At 19.6% G+C, this 13,044-nt stretch overlaps 2 protein-coding genes across 2 annotated transcripts; both read right to left on the minus strand.

Annotated features, from left to right (window-relative positions):
- Positions 1–2,058: 2,058 nt before the first annotated feature.
- On the minus strand, positions 2,059–2,554 carry MKS88_005237 (uncharacterized protein; the record flags this gene model as incomplete). The annotated part of the gene is made up of 2 exons (XM_067218481.1): positions 2,059–2,274; positions 2,468–2,554. The coding sequence occupies 2 exons, from the start codon at positions 2,552–2,554 to the stop codon at positions 2,059–2,061; spliced, it is 303 nt and encodes a 100-aa protein (XP_067070452.1).
- A 7,917-nt stretch (positions 2,555–10,471) lies between these two features.
- On the minus strand, positions 10,472–11,487 carry MKS88_005238 (uncharacterized protein; the record flags this gene model as incomplete). The annotated part of the gene is made up of 2 exons (XM_067218482.1): positions 10,472–11,269; positions 11,386–11,487. The coding sequence occupies 2 exons, from the start codon at positions 11,485–11,487 to the stop codon at positions 10,472–10,474; spliced, it is 900 nt and encodes a 299-aa protein (XP_067070453.1).
- Positions 11,488–13,044: the final 1,557 nt, after the last annotated feature.

Consider the following 13,044-nt stretch of genomic DNA (forward strand, 5'->3'; position numbering starts at 1 on the left):
ATAAATTTGAATATTTTTATAGAATTTTGCTATATACAATATGAACTAAAAATATATAAATAATATTAATCTTGTTATATTTAAATTTTTATTACCATGATTATAAATATTATAACGGAGAATTCTTCAACAGTTTCACATTTAATAGCTTATAAATCAATAGATAAATGATTAAGAATATAAATGTAGCTTAATTGCAAAATAAAGGAATTATCAATATACTTAACATCGATAAATAAAACATATACTAAAAATAATGTTTGCTTCTATATGTATTTATAGAGAACAAAATTTGATACATTAAAAAATAACATATAAAGTACGCATATAAATAATTATGTCACAATGATATATTTATTTCTTATATAATTAAATATTTCATATATATACGAGAATACATTTGTTAGTTCCTATAATATCGTTGCAAATCAATAAACACAAAAGGACATATTTGTAAATAAACCAATATTAGCATCAATATACTTTTTTAACCTTTTTTATAATGTTAGAAAAGGGGAATTATTCACTTCAAAATGTTGGTAGTTCATAACATATATTTTAAATATTTTATAACATCTTTAATACCCTAATAACAGTATTCTTACAATATATATAAACAAATATGCATAATAACACAGATATATAAAAAAATTATTTATATGCATTTTTTCAATTATTCCAAAAAAAAGGATTTTTCTTTTCCCATATTCTTAACTGAAACATCATATAAATAATTCAACTTTAGAAGATTATTATGATTACAAAAGAATAATATCATTTATATATTGACCGTTAATAATCTATTAATCGTAGATGATTTGTACAATCACTTCAATAAAAAAAGATAAAAATGGGAATATAATATATATTTATAACTCTTCCTTATAATGTATGTTTAAGTAATTCTCATTAATTTGACTTAAATCCATAAATTAAGTAAGCAAAATATTAAATGTACTCATCCATTATTGTGGTACAGCAATGTTTAATCCTGAAAATTAGTAACAGAATATAAATAAGTTATATAAAAAATAATGTCCTTTTACATATTTATTACTTCTTATGTAAATCATTCAAATATTTAAACATGCATAAAAAGCGTTTTTGTACTAAATACATACTACGATACATTTATTATATTTCCATTTATCGTACATATTTCTAAAATTTTCTAAGGAAACAAAATAAAATATTCTCTTTTCGTTTTACTATGGACAAAAAAAGGCATTATTAATTAGCTTAAAACATTCATATATTTCTTTTAACTAAATAATAATTTTGAACTAAAACGAAATATAAAACAAATGAAAACACAATGGGTTTACTACTTTACCTCAACAATCTTATTAATCTCACTAATTGAATGAAAAGTGTACGTTGTAAATTAATACATAGAATTCATTGAACAAATATATATTTTACTGGAAAATATATTTAATGACACACACATCTGTAATACTAAAATATAAAAGTACTCTCGAGTACTTCTTTAATATAAAAATTAAAAACGATAAAATAATTAAAATTAATAAATATTAAGAATACATATTTTTATAATTTATATAAATATAGATATATGCATATAGATGATATTATAAAAATTAAGTAACTCTATGTGAATTTTATTCATATGCTTTATTTTTAAGGATACTAATTATCTTTTTTTTCCATATTAAACATTTTTCATACGAAAGAGCTTAATTCATTATAACCATTTATAGGATTATTTGCTTTTACTAATTCATATTTTACAATTTTTGCTAAAACATAACCAATACCTAATATAAGTAAAATAAGGGCAATTTCAAAAAGCATTGAATTATAAATGCAGGGAGAGCTAAATAATTAGTCTTTTTTATAGCTTTAATATATAATGCAGTTAATGTCCGAAGAACTAATCCTATGAACAAAACTAAAAGGTATGGAGTAAATGCTAAATAAATCTTTCTATATATCGTTCTTTTTGCAATCGATTTATTATTTTCCATGTTATTCGCGATATTATGTATGGAATCTAATAAGTTGAATACTTTTCTTTTAAAAAATGTATCTATGCTATTAAGTAAGGAAGGATTTTTTTTTTTTATGTATTTTATTCTGTTTCTTCACAATCAATGAGCTTTCTTTTAATTTCTCAATATCCGAAAAAGTTGCATGGTCATTATTAGATACATCTTCCTTTTCATCTAGTAATTTAGTATCCCCCCTGTTATATGATGCACCGTCAAAATAATTTACATTTACTGACTCCTTTTCTAGTATTCGATTATACCTCTAATATAAATTACTATTTAGCGCATTATTCTTGTTATACAATGATTTATCACTATTCCTCTAAACAAAAAAAAAGTGCATACATTTAATATTTAGCAAAATAGATATTTCGGTGTCAAGAAAATATTATTTTTAAAAATAAGATATAAAACAAAAAAGTAAAAAAAATATATATCAAATATAATTATAATACCACATTATTCTTATAATGACTTGTAAAATATAAAAGGATAAATACAAGGACTTTAATAAAGACGAGAGACTTAAAATTTTCTTTCATTGTATGTTTTTTAAATGCTATTATATATATTGAACGATAAAAATATACACTATATTTTAAATAACGCAAATAATAAAAGAACCTATTTATATTATTATTTTTTATGTATTTTTTTTTAACAAATGTAATTAATTAAATTTATTTCTTTACATATCATATTAAATTTTACAAATGTAAAATAGCTTTAAAATGGATTTAACATATTCTATACATATGGATATTATAAAATAAAAAAGTCATTATAAAATTTGTTCAATAAAACTAAACGATTTATGCTTAAAATCTTTAATTTAATTATTTAATGATAAAGGGGTGAAACCTTTTTTTTTATTAATTGTTAACAAGAAAAAATAAATAATACTCGCAAAAAAAAGACTATATAAGATATAAGAAAATAAAAAATTATTAAATTAGTGAAAAAAAATTAACATTTATTTAAAAGAACTTATAACATGTAGAATAAGTATACCAATTTGTACTTAAGGTATAGTTACGCCATTCTAAAATGTTTCCAACAAATAATTCTAATTTTATACATATTTTTTTACTGTGATATATATAATATTTAAATAATATAAATTATTCTATATATAAATTATAGAAAAAAAATGTAAAATTATGAAAAATACTGTTTCTTATATAAAATATACAACATTATATATCTAAAAAAAATACATTCTTTTAAAAACTATTATATAATAGTAAATAAAAATATATAGTAAATAAAAATATATAGTAAATAAAAATATATAGTAAATAAAAATATATAGTAAATAAAAATATATAGTAAATAAAAATATATAGTAAATAAAAATATATAGTAACTAAAAATTCTCTGAATTTATATATACTTCTAAAAGAACTATACTAATGAGAGTTATATTTTGTATAACAATTTTACAGCATTGTATTTTGTGTCTAAAACAGAATATAAAATATAGTTATTTAAATAAAAATTAATAATTAACAAATTCTCTATTTTTTTTTTTTTCTTTCAAAAATGTAAATCAATCTACTCTTAAAGATATATTAAAATATTTAAAAAAAAAAAAAAAAAAAAAAGGTAAAAATAAATTTAGCTTAAAACAATTGTTTGCATATCAATTACGTTAAAAATATTTATAGCAATATAATATTACAAATAAAAGTAACATAGAGAATATAAATTTAAGATATATAAAAGGATAAAAAAAAATTGGGAAATATCCAAGATATGCTAATTTTTTTAATGGAAATATTTAGAAATAATTTATAATATGCTACTTTACATAATTACATACTATTAAAAACATATATTTAAGCAAAAACATAAAAAATTAATATTTCTACATAATATAATGTTTCATAACATGAAAATTATTTTATATAGTACTATTTTTATTCGTAAAAGATTGTAACACGGCGGATAATAACTAGATAGTTGTTATATGTAAGAAAATATTATTTTTATCAAAAAAAAAACAAAAAAAGAAAGTTATAACTACAAATAAAAATATTTTTTTGAATTGCTAAATCATGTTGAATAAACATCAATTATATTTTCATTCCACTGCATACATTATACCTATTTTGATATCCATAAAAACCCTCAGTAATCTTTACACGCTTCTATCATTTAATCAACGTATATTTTAACAAATTAAATAAATGATTTAACGTAAAATGTGGATTAACATACTACATAATTTGGGAAAAAATAATTGGTATATAACTTGAAATATGAAACAAATTACAAAAGTATATAAATTCTATATACTAACATTAATTTAATCAGTTAATTTGTACATATTCTCAAGCATTCTTGGGAATATTTACTTTTTTTAAACTTTTTTTTCTCTCTTAACATAAATTACTTATAGATTTCAAAATCATTTATTTTTCATAAAATCAAAGTATATTTACGAATGCTTTCATTTTTTTTTAAATATTTAATATTTTCCATAGTATCTACCTAAATCATAAATGAATTTACTCTTTTGTATCTATGTTCTCTTGAATGTATTAAATTACTTTCATTTATACATTAATATATTATTATTATTAGTAATTATATTTTGCAAATAGATCTATTATATTCTCATATTACTCCTTCATTTTTCTGTGTTTTCAATGTTCTTCCTATATTTTGTAAACAATTTTATTTATACCAGCAATTTGTTTTCAGTATGGCGGAAGTGTAATATATATGTCGACTTAAAGTTTTTTTGAAAAATGATTTATTAATTTATTTTTTTTTAATATCCTTACTATAAAAATATTACATTTTTTCATACATATAATTATTAGTAATTTTAGTTATGTAATCATACAACATTATATATTTTAATATCTTAATTCGACGAAAATAGGTACTCCTGTTCCTCTATTTTTTATAGTGACAATATTTTCCTTATAAGTTTTCCTTTATTTGTATTTGTTTTTCGAAGGGCATTATTATAATCAGAAGACATTCCATTTTTTCGTACTTTACATACATATGAATTTATTCACTAGTATATGATTTACAAAATAAACAGAAGTTTAGTAATAATTTAATTTATTATTATAATTTTTTATTATTATCATTGCCCATACTATTAAGCAGAATGTAATGATAACCTATTTGTATCACCTTAAGTACCTCTATTCTAAAACATTTAACACTTCACATGAAAATAGAACAAATAATCGCACCTAGGGTGATAAGCTATATATATTCATCTTTTACCAAATTTTATGTCTATAGATTATGGTCCACGCTCCAATAATACATTCGTTAGCCATTCACAGTGCTTATAGTTTACATTTCTTTAATTTAATATCCCATTATCTAATCAATATCCAACTCGAGTAAACTAATATAAAAAGAAAAGAATAAAAAATATATATAAATATATATATTCATTTATTTTATAATTATAAGAATTTATAAAAATATACTATAAAAAAGAAAAAAAAATATTCACAATTTTAAATGGAAATTTGTCATACCCTAAAAAAAATTAAAAACATTAAAAACTCTGTTACAGTGGAAAATTAAGAAGCAAAACAAAATTAAAAGGAACACACAATGATTTTTTATATACTTTCGCCATTTTTTTGACTTCCAGTCACATGTTCACGATTGGTGGTTACTTCTTTATATATTTTTGTCATTCGTTATTACTGGATTCTTCATGTTTACACCTTACATTTAATAAGAGATAATGTAGAAAATAAATTCTATTAGCTTAAAAATTATATTATCAGTTTTCCCGAAAAACAATGAACAATTAAAACAAATTCAAAATTTCTGAGTGCGCATTTTATAAAGACCATTAAAATAATTTACATAAATGCAATAACTTTTTCGTATACACTTACCTGATCCTTTACATTCTTGATCACTTCATATTATTAAAACTACTCATGCAAATATTTCTTGTCATTCTATTTGCCCAAACAAAAAATATGATAAATTCATATTGATATTCATCAATATTGCATTCATTAACAATACCATACGTTATGTGTAGAAGTTTATGAACAAACTGTACGTAATAAATATTATTCTTATCAGAGATAAACCTTAATATATATTTTTTGAGAAAATATTTATATTGCTTGACAGTTATTATAAATTACACAATAATGAAAAGAGATAACAGTATAAATGAAGCTTCATCACTAATTATTAAACTTATAAAAAATTCCCAAAAAATGAAATAAAAAATTTAATAAATACTTGAAATAAAGCATTTACATATAACATTAAAGATAAATGGAATTAATACCAACACGATAATAATTATTAAAATAAGTACCATGTAATAGTCTAATGTATATTGTCCAAAGACAACGATAATTTTCTTTTTCAAAGAGCTTCGACAATATTATATAAAAAAGGGAACATTTAACAAAAATAAAATCAAATCCAAAAAAAAAAAACATTACTACTGAAATGATTAAACTATATATTTAGTTTTTAATTCATGTAATTACTATTATTTTCCCATAATAAAAAAAGAAATATAATATAGTTGCAAAATTCTCTAATCACTACAACTGAAGACGCTACATTTTCAATATATTCCTTTTTACTAGAAATAAAAACCTTGTCTTATAAGAAAAAAAAACTCCTGTAATTTTTTATTTATTCTCAAAATATTTTGATTCAATCGTAAAAATTTTTCTGATAAATATTAAATAACAATCATGGGTAATTTAATATTCGTACCAATTACTAAGAAAAAAAGAATTTAAATTACTCCAAAGAGCTGTCACGAGATAAATAATTTTCGGAAAAAAAGGAAACAATGAATTTCTAAAAATGATCTATTAATCTCTTATTAAATTTAATTGATAAATTTAATCTTATGATGATATAAAGATCAAATAAGATATATGCTTATTTATATGTAACTCTTCAAAGTAATATGTATTTAAGTAATTTTTACAAACTTATATTAAAGTTATAAGTAAACAATATTATAATAAATGGTTTTAGCTTTTCCGTTATTATAATGATTTGAAAGCCCCATGAACATAAGTATTTATAATTAATCCACAATTAATAAGGTAACTAATTTATTTCTCTAAATATTTATAATATAACATTTCTACGGCTACTGAAAATATAAAAGTTTGCTAAAATGAAATTTACAATAAATATAAATAGTTGCATATTTATCATGAAACTTATTTTATAGAATAAATATTAAGGGTGTTTCTAAATATAAAAATGTATTTACATATATATATATATATATATATATATATATATATATGTGCAGAATAATGTATTCACCTCGTTTTATTAAATATAAAACTAATATATTTTTTATTTTCAAATCCATCAACAAATAATATTTTTAATATAAAACATGATACGAAGTAAAACTCAGGACATATTTATACTAATATTAATTATTCTAGCTGTATATAATTATACACATTCTGCTATTATATTTTTATGTTAAAGCTCAAAGGTATATTGATAAAATTATATTGAAATAAGCAAATATGTATATATTGTACCAAACATAGTTAAGGCGTAGTAATAATTTAAAATACAAATTTGTAAACATTAAAACATTCATATTTATAAAAAAACGAAGAATATATATTTTTATTTGCTTCCAATAAAAGAGTCCCGGTATACATAGGTTCATTTATAATATTTTTGCAATTATATATATGTTCATTATGTATAGCGCCAAAATTGTTACATTTATTACTTCATATTGATGACTTCTTTACAGAATGATCCATATTTCTTGTTATTCATTTTACTCATCATCAACTTAATTATTTTACATTTTCCAAATCTTCTTAAGATCCTTGGAATCTTTATTATTAGTGTAACAACTAATTTAATGATAAGAATTCCAAATATTATTAGTAAAAAATTTTGTTTTGTCAAAAATGGAAACCCTTTTATAAAGTGACAACAAGTTCTAAATACATTTTTTTCTGCCACATTACGCAACAAATTCATTTCATGTAATAAAGGTAATCTTATTACCAAATAGAAAAAATATATAAACTCCAAATAAGCATTTTATAAATTTTATTTTTATACAATCTACATTACCAATTTTCCTGTTTATTTCAAGAATATCGTCATATTTTTTCTTTATGATAAATTTTTTTTTCAAAATATAAATGTTTTCTATCTGCCATACTATAATTATAATCCATAACTAGTGCATGGAATCTCACATTATTTAACGAACTATTAAGGTTTTTTTTCTTTTTTTTTTGGTCCCTTTTTTATTATTTTATATACCATTTTTCCTGTATGTTCTATTGTTTGGTTTCCATTGTTTTATGCATGAAATAATTTGGTCGTTATACTTTTAATATATTGATGTTAGTCGATAAGTTATATTATCTATTATTACATCAAAGTCGTAGTTCTCGTATAAAAAATTGTTAAACGTTCTCTAAAAAGAAAATACATATGCATATATTTATTATATACTATATTAAATAATCTAAAGCTGAAAAACTGTATTAATAGAAACAAAAAGTGAAAAAATTAAATAATGAAGATATCCTTAAATGATATAATCTTACCACATCATTGTTAAAATTGCATATCCACGTCAAAAGAATATACGCAGAAATTTTAATAAAAAAGAGTGAGTTAATTTATTGTTCCATGATATATATTTGTAATATTGTAACATTGTAACATTGTAATATATTAAGGATAAAATTAACAATAATATAACTTCTCTAAATGGTAAAGAATTTTATGTTTATTTTTTAATTATTTTATTATCATTCATTTTTAAAAATCTATTAAAATGTATATAACGTTAATGCATATTACAAAATAGACAAAGAAAAACAACTTTAAAAGTATATCATAAAATTTTCATCTTAATGTTATAAAAAATTTTAATTAAAATAGTACAATTTCAATTTATATTCATAAATACTCAAAATATATAAACTAACAATTTAACATAGATAAGTAATTTAATACTTCCTATGTAAATCCTTTTAAAAGAATATATTGATGACATCTAAGTACTTTGAAATATTTAGCTTATACACAATATAGGGATTCCTAAATTAACGACAAAGAATTGTTCTATTTTCTATTTTCTATTTATTAACAAAATAATTACTAATATTAATGATTCTTTCTTACTAATAATTCTAATTTTACAAACATTTTATTTTTGGAAAACTGCATAATCTTGATAAAAAATATTATATATTATAACAATATAATAAAAGTAATAATAAACGAAAAATACAATATTTTTTTCAGCTAAATGCGTTGTATTTTTTATAGCATCTGCATCAGTTCGTACACATATTCATTTTTTAACGGTCTCTAATATATATTAAAAAGTATCATATACAATGTATATCATACTAACTGATCTATGAAAAAAAATATATTTTAAAGATAAATAAAGATATATATTTCATTTCTTATATATAATTTTACAAAGTTATAATTCTTAATTTTGTTTATTTTATTCTATTACTGTTAAATAAAAATTTTGTGAATTTAACGACTTAGTATTTTCTTCTTTTTTTTTTTTTAAATACAATTAAAATTATCGTCATATTAGTAACTAATTTTGCTAAACAAAATATTGCATTAGGCATAACAAAACATTTTGAGCGCCATACTAGAATAAATTATCTACTTTTATATATCGTTTATGACATAAGCAAAAGAATTTTTATTGAAATGTGTATTTATAAGATGAATACTCAAATAGATTTATAAAGCATTTTTGTATGTGTACATTTTAAATAAATATTCTTATGTTAAAAAAAATATTTTTAGTTGTTAAATATAATTAACTTAAAAGAGTTTATAGAAAGGAGAAATAATATACTACCAGTGAATTATATTAAGAAGTATAAAATGAAAAATTTTTTTCTATGATGAAAAGAATAATTTTTTTATATTATGAATACCACTACTATTTAATGAAAAATAATGCATTTGAATATATAATTAAAATTACATTTTAGAGTATATTTAAAATTGAATTATTTACAACCACGTAAAAAAGGAATTAAGCGGGTACATATTTTATACAAAAGCGTATAAATGAATTAAAACACAAACGAAGCATAAACAAATTAATATATACATAGTTTTTAATAAATATATTCATTTATCTCCATAAATAAGTAAATATACACAAATATACATAAATAAATATATATATATATAAATAAATAAATATATATATATATATATATATATATATACATATATGACAAATTGTCTTTATATGAATATATTTTGTTTGCCGTATAATCAAAAAAACCATACGGTAACAATATATGAACAGAAATTTTATACATATCTTTCACCGTTACATATATTTTCTAAAAAATAAAAAAATGCATCAACATTTTTCTTTACAAAATAAAATTTTTTTTTTTTTCTAATATTTCGTGGATTTGTTTCTGGACAATTTATTTATATGATATTCTTTTACATTTATAAAATGAAACATTTTTATTTAATTCATTTAAAATTGATGGATCCAAATCTAAGGTACTACTGTGTAGCATTCCTGTATTTAAAATAATTAAGCATTTATCTATTGCTTTCTTCATCAAAATGTTAGAAATATTTACACTAAAATTAAGGAAATATTTAAATTCTCGCAATGTTGTTGACTTATCGTTAATTACATTAGTAAAATAATAATTTAAGTAATTCTTTCTCTCTCTCACGAAAATTTTAAATTCACGAAAGCATTTTTTCCATTCCTTTTTTCCAAAATATTTGTTTATTTTGTATACCTTTCCTAAATATTTATATATTTTGTACATTTGTTCTATTACACTAATATATTTATTTCTCTCATTAAAATTAATTTCATTCCAAATATTATACATATCCCTCCTTGATGGTTTATGTTTTAATGAATTAATAATATTATTTAATTTTTCATTATATATTGACGTATGAAATTCATAAATTTTACAACTCTCTGGGATTCCAAATATATCATCTAATGTTTTTTCTACTGTCTTATTTTTATGCAATGATTCATAAGTTATCGTACGCTGTTTATCAGAATTTTTTTCTTTTAAGAAATTTTTAATTTTAAAAGATTCTGTAGTATAGTCTATTTCTAAAGCTCTTTCCATATAATCTTTATCTATCATACTTTTCTCACTTATATAATTCTCACATAATTTTCTTACATATGTGTAACTTAAATTCACTTCCGAAACAGTACTACTTTTAGATATATATATGTTCTACAAAAAACATTAACAAATAATTAAGGCGCATGTATATATAAAAAAAATCAATTCAAAAACACATTTATGATAAATGAAAAAAAAAAAAAAAAAAAATTTATTTTATATCCTACGCATAAGGCCACAAATAACACTCCTACAGTGGACTGAGCAAAGCATAGCAAAAACGTAAATTTTATCAAATTTCTATTTTCCATATTTATTAATTTACTCATTTATTACATGCCTGTATACGCTGCATTTAACATTTATATAAATACTACTTATTGATACGAGTTGCAGCGTTTTTTTGTTTTGTTCAAAATATTTACATATAATTATTATATATAAAAATAAAGTGCAAGTAAAATGTTATTTATAAAAAGTTATCCTTGATTTCTTTTGCTGAACAATTTAATTACAAAAAAAACGTCTGCCAAATGGAATTCTCTAATTTCATTCAGAAAAAAATAAAATAATAAAATATTATATATTTTTACATATTACTTCTAAATTGTATTTATAGAATGTACAGTACAACAATATATATATATACATATATGTTATAAGACTTATATATCCCATTTTTAAATGTTAAACAATCGTATATATTTAATGAGTTAGAATAAAAATTTAACACAAAATTAAAGCAGCGCTAATAATAATATTCATATTTATACTTGCAGATATATATAACTTAGAATTTTTCAAAAAAAGCATAATAATCATTCAAATTTTATTTTCTCTTTTCCTTAAAAAAATTGGATATTAGAATTATTATTTATTACTATTAAAAATTTCATTTTCTCCACAATTTTATCCTTTTTATGATTACATTTTCATTAAAATTGATGAATATATAATAACGTAAATTTTGTTAAAAAAATAAACTACATAATATTAATTATATTTTACAGAATAAAATATGACCAAATTATTTTTTTTATATAGAAATAGCATATCTGCTTAATTAGCCAAAATACAAAAAAAATAAATGAAAGTCTTCATCTATATAATTTAAAATAGAATTATAAATAAATAAGCATCCGCAAAAAGCATTAAAAATATATTTATAAAATGTATATTTTATATATTAATATTCTCTAGATTAATTTTTTTCTTTTTTTCTTCATTGAAAATGAAATATAGGATTAAAAATTATTTATAAAAATTATTACTATAAATTCTTTTTAAAAATAGGCAAATTTAAGTTACTCTTCTTTTTTCAATTGAATTATATGTATAATTTTCTTAAACCTTACAATTTTTTGTTTTATACAATCATATAGTTTTTTTTTTTTTAATTCATAATAATAAAAAAAAAAGAAAAAAATTTATAATATAAAGTACTTTATAAAAGATGCTTAATTTTATTCATAAAGTAAAAGAATTGTGTTATGCTGTTTATAATGAATTATCTGTGCTATGTTACCAACTGTGTTGTTACAGAAAACGCATCTAAGTAGAAATTTATTAATGAATTTCAAAAAATTTCTGAAATATACAGAATGAAAAAAAATTACATTAACAATAAATATTTTAAATTATTCAAAAATTGTAAAAAAACAAATTCAAAAGGTGAAATATTTAGATTGCGCTAATTTAAATATTTTACTATATTTTTCTTCATTACTTTTACTCCCAAATTTGAATAATATATTTTTATTTCAAGTAACATTCTTTTTTTTACCATTTAAATGTTGAAATAATTTATATAGGTAAATGCCTTCTGATTTTAATAATACTTTGCTCATAGAGTATCATTTTTCTTTAAGCAACTCACAGTATGAAAT

Source organism: Plasmodium brasilianum, chromosome 14, assembly GCF_023973825.1.
Source record: "Plasmodium brasilianum strain Bolivian I chromosome 14, whole genome shotgun sequence".
In the NCBI taxonomy this organism is placed as follows: domain Eukaryota; phylum Apicomplexa; class Aconoidasida; order Haemosporida; family Plasmodiidae; genus Plasmodium; species Plasmodium brasilianum.